The sequence below is a fragment of the Phyllobates terribilis genome, unplaced genomic scaffold (assembly GCF_046119375.1).
Source record: "Phyllobates terribilis strain yellow unplaced genomic scaffold, ASM4611937v1 Scaffold_11__3_contigs__length_659146591, whole genome shotgun sequence".
Lineage (NCBI taxonomy): Eukaryota > Metazoa > Chordata > Amphibia > Anura > Dendrobatidae > Phyllobates > Phyllobates terribilis.
In genome coordinates this window covers 90,920,869-90,937,286 of record NW_027362771.1, presented here as the reverse complement: position 1 = coordinate 90,937,286, position 16,418 = coordinate 90,920,869, and the positions used below count along the sequence as shown (strand labels likewise).

The following is a 16,418-nucleotide window of genomic DNA, read 5'->3' as shown; positions in this document are numbered from 1 at the left end:
ATGTATTTTTGTGTGGTATACACTGATGTGTGTTGTTGTAGCAGAGCTGTGTGCGTGTTGTAGCAGAGCAGTGCATTGATGATGCAGAGCTGTATGTGTTGATGTAGCAGAGGTGTGTGCATTGTTATAGCAGGTGTGTGTGCATTCATATAACAGTGCTGTGTGTGTTGATGTAGCAGAGTTTTGTGTATTGCTGTAGTAGAGTTGTGTGTGTTAATGTTGCAGAGCTGTGACTATTGATGTACCACAGTTGCCTAGGTGTTGATGTAGCAACGTTGCTTGTGTTGATGTTACAGAGCTGTGTGTTGTGGCATTGTTGTGTCTTTTAGTAGACTTGTGTGTGTATTTTGCTGTAGCAAAGCTGTGTGTGCTGATGTAGCAGAGGTGTGTGTTGATGTAGCAGAGCGGTGGGTGTGTATGAGAGCTAGCATAGTGTATGTGGGGGTCTGTAGGTGGTTTCCAACTGTGTGTGGGCATCAGACGGTGTGGAGGTCTATATGTGTTTGGTACTAAGGGGGCTATAAAGGGCATACTATAACATGTGGAAACACTAACGGGCTTCACCAGTAACAATATTTCTCTGTGGACACATGTACAGAACTGGGCAAAGTTTGGGGACTGTTTTAATATTAAGTAAATATTGCTGAGGTTCGCTGTGCAGCAAGTATTTAAAGGGTTTTCTGGTTTCGGAAAACCCCTGTCCCTAAAGAAAAAACAAAACTGTTCATTACAAAGTCTCCCAGCACTGAGTCTCCACTGCTGCCCCAGGCTCTGTTGTTTGTCTGCAGCGCTGTCATCACGTTGCTGTTGCTAATAACAGAACTAAGCGGCTCAAGTTGCTGAGCTTACTAATTGGCTACAATGTTGTTGATACGACAGCGCTGCAGACAAACAGAGACTGGAGCAGTGTTATAACTGGATAGGGTAAGTAATACATATATTTTTATAGCTACTGAAGCCAATGAAAGAAAGGTTTCCGAAAGAGGACATTTTTTTTTAATTCAAAATACCTAATCAGGTGTTTTTAAATGGATTTTAAAAATTAGACAACTTCCACTTTGTGGGTTATAGTAAAGACTGAAGCATAGTTTCATGTGTTTCCCATATGGCAGTATAAAAGTAGTTATGGACATGCATTAACATAAGCTATTATATGTAGACGTTATTGTGATCACTATACTCACTCTATTACATCAAAATGCCATGGTAATATTACATAAAATTATTATGAAATACAGGCACTTTTGTAGGGAGATTATTTGACATGGACAGTGGAGCAATATACTGTATGGCATAGTAGTTTTAGAACAATTTTTTTCGTGGCACTGTTTTATAATGATATGGCAACATAGAGTGTAAAATGTGCCCCGTGATGTGGAGCAATGCAGAAAATATACGGCTAAGACAAGGATTCCTATAGTATTAAATTATTGTGGATGTGCCCGTACGCTGTGCCCAATATTCAAACATATATACGTACACTGTGCAACAGCACCGTGCCAGGAGTCAAGTGACTGCAAGTATCCGACACAAGTGACTTGAACGAGACCACGCACATCTAGTTGGAATGTGGCCAGGAGTGTACATATTGCATACTTGTGGTCACATGACCACCCAGTCTCAGCGCCGGCACCAGAGAATCCTGACAGCGCGCGCTGTACGAGCTGTGAGAGTTCACAAGTCTGCAGTCACATAGAGTGACTTCAGGCTTTCGGACCAAACCTGGACAACCCCTTTAATTGCAGAGTGCAAGTGCACAAGTGTGTAGTGTTTGTATATATGTGATGTGGAGTGAGTATGTGTATGTATATGTATATGTGTATATATAAATACAGTACAGACCAAAAGTTTGGACACACCTTCTCATTTAAAGATTTTTCTGTATTTTCATGACTATGAAAATTGTACATTCACACTGAAGGCATCAAAACTATTAATTAACACATGTGGAATTATATATTTAACAAAAAAGTGTGAAACAACTGAAAATATGTCTTATATTCTAGGTTCTTCAAAGTAGCCAACTTTTGCCTTGATGACTGCTTTGCACACTCTTGACATTCTCTTGATGAGCTTCAAGAGGTAGTCACCGGAAATGGTCTTCCAACAATCTTGAAGGAGTTCCCAGAGATGCTTAGCACTTGTTGGCCCTTTTGCCTTCACTCTGCGGTCCAGCTCACCCCAAACCATCTCGATTGGGTTCAGGTCTGGTGACTGTGGAGGCCAGGTCATCTGGCGCAGCACCCCATCACTCTCCTTCTATGTCAAATAGCCCTTACACAGTCTGGAGGTGTGTTTGGGGTCATTGTCCTGTTGAAAAATAAATGATGGTCCAACTAAACGCAAACCGGATGGAATAGCATGCCGCTGCAAGATGCTGTGGTAGCCATGCTGGTTCAGTATGCCTTCAATTTTTAATAAATCCCCAACAGTGTCACCAGCAAAGCACCCCCACACCATCACACCTCCTCCTCCATGCTTCATGGTGGGAACCAGGCATGTAGAGTCCATCCGTTCACCTTTTCTGCGTCGCACAAAGACACGGTGGTTGGAACCAAAGATCTCAAATTTAGACTCATCAGACCAAAGCACAGATTTCCACTGGTCTAATGTCCATTCCTTGTGTTCTTTAGCCCAAACAAGTCTCTTCTGCTTGTTGCCTGTCTTTAGCAGTGGTTTCCTAGCATCTATTTTACCATGAAGGCCTGCTGCACAACGTCTCCTCTTAACAGTTGTTGTAGAGATGTGTCTGCTGCTAGAGCTCTGTGTGGCATTGACCTGGTCTCTAATCTGAGCTGCTGTTAACCTGCGATTTCTGAGGCTGGTGACTCGGATAAACTTATCCTCAGAAGCAGAGGTGACTCTTGGTCTTCCTTTCCTGGGGCGGTCCTCATGTGAGCCAGTTTCTTTGTAGCGTTTGATGGTTTTTGCAACTGCACTTGGGGACACTTTCAAAGTTTGCCCAATTTTTCGGACTGACTGACCTTCATTTCTTAAAGTAATGATGGCTACTCGTTTTTCTTTACTTAGAATTTGTATTATAGCAAGAAAAAAGCAGCTAACAGTCTATTCAGTAGGACTATCAGCTGTGTATCCACCTGACTTCTGCACAACACAACTGATGGTCCCAACCCCATTTATAAGTCAAGAAATCCCACTTATTAAACCTGACAGGGCACACCTGTGAAGTGAAAACCATTTCCGGTGACTACCTCTTGAAGCTCATCAAGAGAATGCCAAGAGTGTTCAAAGCAGTCATCAAAGCAAAAGGTGGCTACTTTGAAGAACCTAGAATATAAGACATATTTTCAGTTGTTTCACACTTTTTTGTTAAGTATATAATTTCACATGTGTTAATTCATAGTTTTGATGCCTTCAGAGTGAATGTACAATTTTCAAAGTCATGAAAATACAGAAAAATCTTTAAATGAGAAGGTGTGTCCAAACTTTTGGTCTGCACTGTATATATATATATATAAAGCTGAATGTGTGTGTGTATGTCCGGGATCGGCATCTGCACCGTCGCAGCTACAGCCACAAAATTTTGCACAGTCACACGTCTGGACCCCGAGAGCGTCATAGGCTATGTTGTAAGGCAAAATTTTAACCCCGCGCATTCCAATTCACCAAACAATCTTGCCCCTATCTACATAATGGGGAAAAAGTGAAAGGAAAAGTGTTGGAGGCAAATTGACAGCTGCCACATGTGAACAAGGGAGAATTAAAGAATGAGAGCGATGGCGCCAAAGAGTATATATCGTACAGTTGCTAAGGTCCGGTCCCGACATGGGATACTCATACTGACCACACACGGGGATATGAACAAAAACACTACCACGTGCTTGAACACATATACCACCCTCAGCACACACAAAACTCATCTCACAAAGATTTATCAGGCTGCCAATAGCAACCAATCACAGCTCAGCTTCTATTTTGCTCCACTTAATTAATCTGAGCTGTGATTGGTTAATATAGGCAACAAAGGACATTCTCAGTATAACAAAGCTTGTGTAAGGTAATAAGATGTCAGTTAGGGTGTGTTGGTGAAAGACTGATGTCAATCACATTACTTGTATGTGAAAGGATATAGAAACTGCCAGTTACAGACTATTTTTACCACAATAATGCCTCATAAGAAAAGGAATGTCATGGCACGAATGTCAGCTGATGCGAAAAGAAAAGCTGCATTACGGGCCAATGAAAAATGTGAAGACCGAGAAACAAGGCTGACACACATGAGAACAGCAGCTGCAGAGCCAATGAACTTTCTGAGGACAGGGAAGCGAGGCTTGCAGACCTGAAAACGAGCTGCTTCCTCAAGGGCCAATGAACTTTCTGAGGAAAGGGAAGCGAGGCTTGCAGACATGAAAACAAGAGCTGCTTCCTCAAGAGCCAATGAACTTTCTGAGGAGAGGGAAGCGAGGCTTGCAGACATGAAAACAAGAGCTGCTTCCTCAAGAGCCAATGAACTTTCTGAGGAGAGGGAAGCGAGGCTTGCAGACATGAAAACAAGAGCTGCTTCCTCAAGAGCCAATGAACTTTCTGAGGAGAGGGAAGCGAGACTTGCAGACATGAAAACAAGAGCTGCTTCCTCAGGGGCCAATGAACTTTCTGAGGAGAGGGAAGCGAGGCTTGCAGACATGAAAACAAGAGCTGCTTCCTCAAGGGCCAATGAACTTTCTGAGGAGAGGGAAGCAAGGCTTGCAGACATGAAAACAAGAGCTGCTTCCTCAAGGGCCAATGAACTTTCTGAGGAGAGGGAAGCGAGGCTTGAAGACAAGGGAACAAGAACTGATTCCTCAAGAGCCAATGAACTTTCTATCTATTTGTTTTGTGCTTTTTGTGTGGAGAATAAATTTTTGTGAACACATTCTATTTTGCTAACAGCAGTTATTAACCCGGGCGAAGCCGGGTAGTACAGCTAGTATAAACATATATATATATATATAATCAATGTTGCTCCATGGCACAATTATACAATAATAGTTCAATATGGGGACAATTGGATTTGTAGCACTATGGTGTATGCGGTAATATGCAATATTGCACGTCATGTGGGCAATAAGCTCTAGAGGCATTATATTGTAGGGATGGTATGGTCTGCTATGCTCTAAAAGTATAACACATATATAGGATAGATTCAATCTGCTATGCAGTCAGAAACCTTTATTTCACACTGCTGTGTGTACACAATCACAAGGTTGATTATGCAGAATATACACTGAGGAATAAAAGTAGTGCAGAAGCTGTGAATAAAGTCTCTCATCTCGTACAGGTGGAGTACCATCCATAAAACGTAACACAATGAAGAAGCTCTTTTTAGTATCTCCACATTGCTCACCTCTAGTCGAGTTCTATCTGCATCTTTGGGTAGTCTGCTCCTCCCTCTAGTGGTCACCATGAGTAATTCATATGGATAAATCTGTAGAGAGATCAGTTTGTTAGGGTAGTAGAATTTGTATCTATCAGATGTCCTGCACTTTTAGCCATGCACAATCTTAAAGCTCCCATACACATTACTTGAATGTTAGCTAAACAGAACAATTTTTGTGAGGTTTGGAGGTCTTTCGACTCTCCACTGACAGAGAAGGTCAGGCAGCTAGAATATCAATGCCCAATCCTTTTGTTTCCTGGGGAGATAAGCCGCTGTCATAGCTGTCCTGCTGTGGCTTTCTCCATTCTCCCTGCTGAAAACACATGAATACCAGGCCAAGCTGAGAAGCTGAGCAGGATATTAAAAAAGTATTTTGGTAAATCTAGGTTTGTGACATCAAGACCAGATTCTCCATCTTATAAAAACAACTGAAGAATGTGACATAATAAACTCTAGGATGTTAGGTAATACATCAGGCACAAGAGTCAATATTACATATACGTACTATTTAAACATACATGGATACATACATATATTCACATGGATATATACATCATGAAATTTGAGTTACTTCTGATTGTAAGCAGTACTTTTGTCCTTCTGTTATTAGGTTGCATAGAAATATGCACATATTATTGATAGATAAATAAAATCAATATAGATAGAAATAAGATACATAGATTGATGGAATAGATGGATATATACACTAATCAAAAAAATAAAGGGAACACTCAAATACAGTCATATGAAAAAGTTTGGGCACCCCTATTAATCTTAAGCTTAATGTTTTATAAAAATTGGTGTTTTTGCAACAGCTATTTCAGTTTGATATATGTAATAACTGTTGGACACAGTAATGTTTCTGCCTTGAAATGAGGTTTATTGTGCTAACAGAAAATGTGCAATCTGCATTCAAACAAAATTTGACCGGTGCATAAGTATGGGCACCCTTATCATTTTCTTGTTTTAAATACTCCTGCCTACTTTTTACTGACTTACTAAAGCACTTTTTTTTGTTTTGTAACCTCATTGAGCTTTGAACTTTATAGCCAGGTGTATGCAATCATGAGAAAAGCTACTTAAAGTGGCCACTTGCAAGTTGTTCTCCTGTTTGAATCTCCTCTGAAGAGTGGCATCATGGGCTCCTCAAAACAACTGTCAAATGATCTGAAAACAAAGATTATTCAACATAGTTGTTCAGGGGAAGGATACAAAAAGCTGTCTCAGAGATTTAACCTGTCAGTTTCCACTGTGAGGAACATAGTAAGGAAATGGAAGAACATAGGGACAGTTCTTGTTAAGGCCAGAAGTGGCAGGACAAGAAAAACATCAGAAAGGCAGAGAAGAAGAATGGTGAGATCAGTCAAGGATAATCCTCAGACCACCTCCAGAGAGCTGCAGCATCAACTTGCTGCAGATGGTGTCACTGTGCATCGGTCAACTATACAACGCACTTTGCACAAGGAGAAGCTGTATGGGAGAGTGATGCGAAAGAAGCAGTTTCTGCAAGTACGCACAAACAGAGTCGGCTGAGGTATGCAAAAGCACATTTGAAGAAGCCTATTTCTTTTTGGAAGAAAGTCCTGTGGACTGATGAAACCAAGATTGAGTTGTTTGGTCATACAAAAAGGCGTTATGCATGGTGGCAAAAAAACACAGCATTCCAAGAAAAACACTTGCTACCCACAGTAAAATTTGGTGGAGGTTCCATCATGCTTTGGGGCTGTGTGGTCAATGCCGGCACTGGGAATCTTGTTAAAGTTGAGGGACGCATGGATTCCACTCAGTATCAGCAGATTCTTGGCAATAGTGTTCAAGAATCAGTGATAAAGTTGAAGTTACGCAGTGGATGGATCTTTCAGCAAGACAATGATCCAAAACACCGCTCCAAATCTACTCAGGCATTCATGCAGAGGAACAATTACAATGTTCTGGAATGGCCATCCCAGTCCCCAGACCTGAATATCATTGAACATCTGTGGGATCATTTGAAGAGGCTGTCCATGCTCGGCGACCATCAAACTTAACTGAACTGGAATTGTTTTGTAAAGAGGAATGGTCAAAAATACCTTCATCCAGGATCCAGGAACTCATTAAAAGCTACAGGAAGCGACTAGAGGCTGTTATTTTTGCAAAAGGAGGATCTACTAAATATTAATGTCACTTTTCTGGTGAGGTGCCCATACTTATGCACCTGTCAAATTTTGTTTGAATGCAGATTGCACATTTTCTGTTAGTACAATAAACCTCATTTCAAGGCAGAAACATTACTGTATCCAACAGTTATTACATATATCAAACTGAAATAGCTGTTGCAAAAACACCAATTTTTATAAAACATTAAGCTTAAGATTAATAGGGGTGCCCAAACTTTTTCATATGACTGTAACACATCCTAGATCTGAATGAATGAAATATTCTCATTGAATACTTAGTTCTGTACAAAGTTGAATGTGCTGAAAATCACACAAAAATCATCAATGGAAATCAAATTTTTAACCAATGGAGGCCTGGATTTGGCGTCACCCCCAAAATTAAAGTGGAAAAACACACTACAGGCTGATCCAACTTTGATGTAATGTCCTTAAAACAAGTCAAAATGAGGCTCAGTATTGTGTGTGGCCTCCACGTGCCTGTATGACCTTCCTACAATGCCTGGGCATGCTCCTGATGAGGTTGTGGATGGTCTCCTGTGGGATCTCCTCCCAGACCTGGACTAAAGCATGCGCCAACTCCTGGACAGTCTGTGGTGCAACGTGACGTTGGTGGATGGAGCGAGACATGATGTCCCAGATGTGCTCAATCGGATTCAGGTCTGGGGAATGGGCGGGCCAGTCCATAGCTTCAATGCCTTCATCTTGCAGGAACTGCTGACACACTCCAGCCACATGAGGTCTGGCATTGTCCTGCATTAGGAGGAACCCAGGGCCAACCGCACCAGCATATGGTCTCACAAGGGGTCTGAGGATCTCATCTCGGTACCTAATGGCAGTTAGGCTACCTCTGGCGAGCACATGGAGGGCTGTGCGGCCCTCCAAAGAAATGCCACCCCACACCATTACTGACCCACTGCCAAACCGGTCATGCTGAAGGATGTTGCAGGCAGCAGATCGCTCTCCACGGCGTCTACAGACTCTGTCACATGTGCTCAGTGTGAACCAGCTTTCATCTGTGAAGAGCACAGGGCGCCAGTGGTGTTCTGTGGCAAATGCCAAGCGTCCTGCACGGTGTTGGGCTGTGAGCACAACCCCCATCTGTGGACATCGGGCCCTCATGGAGTCGGTTTCTAACCGTTTGTGCAGACACATGCACATTTGTGGCCTCCTGGAGGTCATTTTGCAGGGCTCTGACAGTGCTCCTCCTGTTCCTCCTTGCACAAAGGCGGAGGTAGCAGTCCTGCTGCTGGGTTGTTGCCCTCCTACGGCCCCCTACACATCTCCTGGTGTACTTGCCTGTCTCCTGGTAGCGCCTCCAGCCTCTGGAGACTAAGCTGACAGACACAGCAAACCTTCTTGCCACAGCTCGCATTGATATGCCATCCTGGATAAGCTGCACTACCTGAGCAACTTCTGTGGGTTGTAGAGTCCATCTCATGCTACCACGAGTGTGAAAGCACAACCAACATTCAAAAGTGACCAAAACATCAGCCAGAAAGCATTGGTACTGAGATGTGGTCTGTGGTCCCCACCTGCAGAACCACTCCTTTATTGAGGGTGTCTTGATAATTGCCAATAATTTTCATCTATTGTCTATTCCATTAGCACAACAGCATGTGAAATTGATTGCCAATCAGTGTTGCTTCCTAAGTGGACAGTTTGATTTCACAGACGTTTGATTTACTTGGAGTTATATTCTGTTGTTTAAGTGTTCCCTTTATTTTTTTGAGCAGTGTATATAAATCAGATAGATAGATAGATAGAGACAAAAAACAAGAGATTCTATCCTTTAATTAAAGGGGTTCTCCAAGAATGTAATAAAATGACCCCTGTCATGAAATTTAAATGGCAGCCTGTCCTAGTCACATGTCAGGATGGGCTGCAGCTTGAAGAAACACTGATCATGAGATCTGTGTCTCATCTGACAGTGGCGCTGGATCCTAAGCACACATACCTTAGTAAGCCGAGGAGAAGGGTGGTGAGTCTGACATCAGAAGAATTTAATATTATCCTTGGCCCAGACATTTTTTTTCTCCAGGCTCAGTCCTCTGTGCACAGTCAAAAGAGGAAGATTTATTATTTATTTGCCCTTCTCTGGCAGCTATACGGTACGTGTGCTTAAGATACAGCTCTTCTGTCAGTTGAGACACAGGTCTCATGAACTGTATGTCTTCAGGCTGTTGCCTGTCCTGACACGTGACTAGGATGGACTGCAGTTAGAATTGTGTGAAAGGGGTTATTTTATTACATTCTTGGAAAACATCTTTAATATAGAGTTAATGTTCAGATCACGATTCAGTGAACAAATCAGCCACAAAGGAAATTTAGGTGTAAGGCTAAAATAATATAGATTATCATTCAGAAAATGATGAAAGTCCTTGGAATTCCGGTTGATTGGACATGAAAGCAGGACAAGGAGGTTCATCTGGTGATCAGTAATGGCCCATTGCATTGGAACAGGTCTATCCACCAAGAAAATGTAGGTTTTCTCACCTTGTACTCTACAATAAAGAAGAATAAGATGTGGTAACTCACTGACCATTCACGCAGAAACAAATTATTAATGTAAGATGTGGAACTGGTATATAACATCTTGTCCAATACGCAGAGTACTTCTTTAATTATTCATATGATGGGATGCTCTAGAAATAGGTTTATATTACTTTTCAGTCATGCTCAAGATTAATTCTTCCATTCATTTTTATGAACAGACCATTAATATGTAAAACTTTGTGCCTATGATCTACATTATAGCACATCCAGTTTAACCCTTTACCTCATATTAGGATATTACTGGTTTGCATTTGCTCTAAATGTCCTGATATGACCCCCTCCTATCACCTCAGTCTACGCCTTTTCTTCTTTATGCATATGAGAAAGGCCCTTAAGCTGGAAGTATAGAATACGATGATAATTACCTCTCATGCCCCAGTTGACAGCATTGGCACTATCGTAATGGAAAAGATCAGTGCTGGGTGGCTGTAAGAAAAACATGTATAGTAATTAGAAAGCAGTTTTAAATTGGGAAAAATGGAATAACTTTGTATTTTCCATCAACATAGCCATATGAGGGCTAGTGTTGAATGACACCATTCAATTTACCATATAACGTAAAAAAAAATTAAAGTAGGGTGAAATAGTGAAAAAACACAAATTCTGCCATTTTTTCTTAGGGGTGGATGGGGCTTGTTTTTATATTGTTCATGGTGCCTGGTTAAATGATTCTGCAGCTCAGTAAGATTATGGAGATACCAATTTTACATATTATTATTTTTATTTTTACTACTATTGTTAGTAGTAGAAGTAGTATTTTAGTATTGTGCTGCTTTTAAAAATTAAGAACTTTGTAAGAAAAACATTGGGTTTGTCTTGTCATTTTCTCCAAGACCCATACGTTTTTTATATCTCTGCTGATGGAGTGAAGTGAGGCAAGTTAGCTTTATTGGTACTACTTTGAGTAGCATATAACTTTTTGATTACTTTTTATCCCATTCTTTGGGGAGGCAAGATAACCGAAAAACCGCAATCCTGGTGTGGGATAAATACTGTTATATTTTTAAATACCTGACTTTTACAAATGTCAGTTCACTGATATCCTCTGAAGCCCAGCCAACGGCTTAGGCCATGGCCCCACTATCAGTATTTGGTCAGTATTTGGTCAGTATTTTTTCTCAGGAGTGGGAGCCAAAACCAGGAGTGGGTGATAAATGCAGAATTGGTGACTTGTTTCTATTATACCTTTTCTCTAATTATTCCTCACCTGGTTTTCGCTCCCACTCCTGAGAAAAAATACTGACCGAATACTGATAGTGGGGCCGTGGTCTTAGCTTCATAGGAGTACCAGGATGGAATGACTAGGATCATGACTTTAGCAGACCCCCAGCTGCCATAGTAGCCAAATTATATAGCATGTGGCATCCAGTAGTTCTTCATTAGAAACCACGTAAAGGAAGAGGAAGACCGTGCTACCACCTTGATAAATTTAGCACATCAATTTATTCAAAGACACTATGATGAATCACCCCCAGTGTGTTTAGGACTTAGGCCACGTTCACACGTTCAGTATTTTACATCAGTACTTGTAAGCCAAAATCAGCAGAAGAACAATGAGAGGAAAAGTATAATAGAAACACGTCACCACATCTGTATTTATCACCCACTCCTGGTTTTGGCTTTCAAATACTGATGTCAAATACTGACCAAATACTGAATGTGTGAACGTGGCCAAAGTGTAAGACTACATTCACATGTTCAGTATTCGGTCAGTATTTTACATCAGTATTTGAAAGCCAAAACCAGGAGTGGGTGATAAATACAGAAGTGGTGACGTGTTTCTATTATACTTTTCCTCTGATTGTTCCACTCCTGATTTTTGCTTACAAATAATGATGTAAAATACTGACCAAATACTGAACGTGTTATTACGTGGCCAAAGATTCAGTTATTTACTTCTCCCAAAAGATATTGTGTACTGTACCCTATGAAGTCCATTTCTCCGGTATGCAGGAAGCGAGGCAGATTTAGAGATCAAGGGATCTGGAAAAACCAGAATGCTTATATTAGTTACAATAACACAGAAATATATTAATGCATATGTCTAATACATAATAATATTTATGCATGTGCTTAATATTGTGATGTTTTAGTGACTTATTGACATTTTTCATGTTATCTTCTGTCCAGTACCGTACATAAGTAGTGTATAGCGTATTCATATTATTTAGTTATTACGTTTTTTTTTAATTCTTAATAACACAAAATTGGTCAGATGAAATGAAAACTTGTTCTATATGAATAAATAAAAAATAACATACCTACATGGATTTCAAACAAGGCAATTAAGAAGTAACTAAAGTGTAGACTCTCAACCATTTAGGAATTACAGCCATATTTTACATAGTCACTTCATTTTCACATTCTCAAAAGTAATTGGATGAACTAAGATAATTATAAATACGAGCATAAGTTTTAATACTTGGACGCAAATACACTGCGTTCAAAAACTGTCTGAAGTCTGGACTACTATAGGTATTTAGAGTTGCTTCTGGTTTGTTTGTCTTCCTTCAGTTTCATCTTCAATAAGTGAAAATCAGTCAGGTTGACTGACTCAATAGTTAAAGAATATGCTACAGCCATGCCTACAGAAGATATTGGGATTAGATATGGACGAATTTATTAGGGTGGAATTGAATTCTACTTGAATTTTACACAAAAAAAGTGTTCTAGAGAATACAGATTTTTTTGTAATTCACTCTGTGCAAATTTACCAGTTCTTGCTGAGCAGTAGAAGGCTGGCAAAAGGTTAAAAAGAAAAAAAGCTCACTCACATCAGGCTCACCTCTCCGGCCGCCCCCTGTGCCCCCTGCCTGCTGTCCAGTTCTCTGTGCCTGCGTTGCATCACATCTCTGGCCTGGTGTTCATTGTATGCCAGGGCTTCTGGCCACGAGTAGGTCCCAAAGTTCACTGCACATGCTCCGGGGTCTACTTGCGACCTGGAGTCCTGGCCTAGAGTGAACACTGGGCCAGAGATGTGATACAATGGAGGTGGGGAGACTTGGATAGTGGGCAGCAGGCAAAGACCGGAAAGGTGAGCATGTTTTTTCTTCTTTTTAACCTTTTGACTGTTACTCACCTCTCCTGCCACTCTTGATGTTCCCTGTCTGCTGTCCTCTCCTCCGCCACATCTCCAGCCAGCTATTCACTCTAGGCCAGGACTTTCGGTCACGAGCAGGCTGAAAGTCCTGGTCTAGAGTGAACACCGGGCTGCAACTTCAGGTAGCAGGTCCCAGAGGTCAATGCGTATGCATAGTTAACAAGCCTGCTTGTGCCCAGAAGCCCCGGCTTAAAGTAAATAGAGGGCCGGAGATGTAACACAACAGAGATGAAAGGAACCACACAGCAAGCAGTGAGGAGCAGTAGAGGTGAGCGGTGAAGTGAGCATAAGGATTTTTCTAATTTTTTACATCCTTCATTGCTTTTCAGTGTGCAAAAATGGCTGGAATTATTAATCTGTTAAACCAATTTTTTATTTAAAATGCCCTGAATAACAGCGGAATGACTACACATCAGAAGTCACAAGTTGGTGGCTGTTATTCCTGATATACTGTACTTGTTCTTCTGAATTCTATATATGTAGATTTTCACATGGATATAAGGGTATCAGTGAAGGTGATCACATGTACTCACCGCTGTCTGCAAGGTAACACTTATTGGGAGCTGTAAGACAAAATCATAAGCTTTATTTTCCCCTGCAATGCTACTGGAGGTCTTTGCTCCATAAACAATTGAGGAAAAGATCCAATAATGACATAATAATAGAAGACAAATCACTATCTTCAATCTTCAGCACTGTTCATTGGCTTATACATGTATGAAAATTTACTTTGACTATTCATTGCCATTTTTCCTTTCCTCTGGTTTCCCCTGACCCTTCCCGGCCCACCCAATAAAAATAATTGCAGGCCATTGTTCTTCAGTTATCAAACTTTGCTCTACAGCAGTGTTCTCCAACTCCGGTCCTCAGGAGCCAACAACAGGCCATGTTTTCAGGATTTCCTTAGTATTGCACATGTGTTGGAATTCTTGCCTGTCCTATCACCTGGGCAATACTAAGGAAATCCGGAAAACATGACCTGTTGGTGGCTCCTGAGGATCGGAGTTGAGGAAGACTACTTTTACAGATATGGGATAGGAGATGTTCTCCTACCATCTTAAAAAACAATTTTTATAAATTAGAGTGTCAGAGTATGTGATTACATTACACCATTTAGGTATGGGAGCCTGAATCCATAAAACTCTTCCGACATCAGAGTTCCACACGACTCCTGATAATAACGGCACTTACAGCAGAACAGCCAGAACCAAAGGACATAAATATGATTAAATTACTTGAACTGTTCCCTATGACAGATGACAGCACTGCATTAAAAGTTACTGTGATCTCCAGTGCAATCCATTCTACAGCTTTATGGCATAATCCTTTAAGTTTTCTCTTACATCCATTGTCATAGCCAATATTGTGCAGAGCTTCTTTGCTGCCTGCCGAACTTCGAGGAGGGGTCCAGGGATCAACATATGACCGAGCCTTCATTTCCTCTTTCAGAATCATCCGCCCAATTCCTCCCTGGAGCTAGTAAATGAGATATATTTGGTTTAATTATATACAATGAGTGACTGCAGAAGACAAACAGTTCTGGGTTCCTACTATTAAAAGTGATGTGCGATAAAGTTCAGTTTTGTTATTACCGTTAAAGGATATTATTCTTACAAGATATGCCATAAATGTCCTATACATGTGCGTCCCTCTGGGACTTGCACCTGCATCAACAAATGGGTCCCATGTCATACCATTGTGAATGAAGACATTAGCATGCTTGTTCTGGACTCCTAAAGAAAAGAATGGAGAGAGCCTTCCATGCATTGCCACCTCTTTATTCCTGGAGGAATGAGACAGGGCCCTAAGATAAGTGCATGTCCCAGAGGTGGGACCCGCATCTATCAGACATTAATAACATAACTTGTGGACCGGAAAATCCCTTTCATTTAAAGTAATTTTTAATGTAAAACCTATTTTATTCAAACCAGAGAGATTGTGCTTCTCTCTCCCCCAGTGAAGATGACTTAAAATGGTCAGTTACTAGGAATGAAGGAGGTGTTGATATGCCACAGCAGATGGCTGACTACAAAACAATTGTTTTATGACGTGTTTGAAAGCCTTTAAAGGGAACCTGTCACCAGGTTATGAGATATGGCCACCACCTTTCAGCCCTCATATACAGCATTCTATACCGGAGGGCGGTCCGGTCCGTGGGGCGTCGCTCATCCTGGTCCGGCGCTTCCCTTCTTCTGTGATACCGTCCTCCTTCTTGATTTGTGTGTATGACGAGTCCTGTACATCATCCACACAGTCTCCCGGCGTCGCGCTCCTGCGCAGGCGTACTTCTCTACCCTGGCTAGGGCAGAGTAAAGTGCTACAGTGCACATGCGCCGGGTATCTTTGACCTTTCCTGGTGCTTGCACACTGCAGTACTTTGATCTGCTCTCAACAAAGCAGAGAAGTACTCCTGCACAGGAGCACAATGTTAAAGAGACAGTGTGGATGACGTAGGGACGCGTCAAACACACAAAGCAAGAAGGAGGACGGCAACGCAAGTATAAAGGAAGTGCTGGACCAATGCGAGCGACACCCCTTGGACCGGACCGCCCCCCCAGGTGAGTATAATAAAAGCTCTTTTTCTGGTGTGCAGGTCGGATCAGGGGCTTATATACAGCATTATAGAATGCTGTATATGAGGGCTGAAAGGTGGTGGCTATATCTCATATTGGTCAAACCTGGTGACAGGTTCCCTTTAAAAGGCCTGTCTCATATTCATAAATGGTTCAAATTGCAAAGTGCTAGTAAAAACAAGCAACGTCACAGTTTCTTTCTTAGTACAAAATCCTCTCCAGAGGGATTTTTAATTTTATAGTTTACTGATTGTTGCCTGAGTTACTGAACACCTCTATTGTCTATCAGCGGTGGCTGGACTCCTAGACTAGTAGTGTGTGTTTGAAAACTTTTTGTTGATAATACTCAATCAAGATCAGTATCTCATTCATTTTCATAAGACCATGAGTGGATGTCACCATTTAATGGATTTTCATCAAAAGGAAGAAAAGTATCAACAGTGAGGCCATTGAAGGAAGAATTAATGCAATTAGTATGATAGTGTGGTGGCGCCAGGGATCAAAATAGAAAATGGCAGCACAAGAATTCAAGGAGAAAAAGAAAGCTATGCCCATATTCTAAAAACTAGCCCTACGAAAAGTATGTACACAAGTTCAGTATTTGCAGAAGAAAACTCTGCGGCAAATCCTGATGTGTGGGCAGGAAAAACGCAGCATAA

The 16,418-nt window shown here is 41.3% G+C and overlaps 1 protein-coding gene across 3 annotated transcripts in view; it reads right to left on the bottom strand.

Moving 5' to 3' along the window:
- Window positions 1-16,418, bottom strand: part of ABLIM3 (actin binding LIM protein family member 3) — a 266,409-nt gene that overhangs the window by 5,362 nt on the left and 244,629 nt on the right. Inside the window, exons 16-21 of one of the 3 annotated variants that reach the window (XM_073651326.1) lie at window positions 14,530-14,662; window positions 13,720-13,749; window positions 12,011-12,069; window positions 10,452-10,512; window positions 10,027-10,034; window positions 5,345-5,425 (exon numbers count right to left, since the gene is read on the bottom strand). In XM_073651326.1, the coding sequence (XP_073507427.1) occupies window positions 5,345-5,425; window positions 10,027-10,034; window positions 10,452-10,512; window positions 12,011-12,069; window positions 13,720-13,749; window positions 14,530-14,662 (372 nt within the window). Of the gene's footprint in view, window positions 1-5,344; window positions 5,426-9,747; window positions 10,035-10,451; window positions 10,513-12,010; window positions 12,070-13,719; window positions 13,750-14,529; window positions 14,663-16,418 lie in introns of those variants that run through there. The other 2 variants (XR_012251181.1, XM_073651325.1) reach the window with 2 other exon arrangements.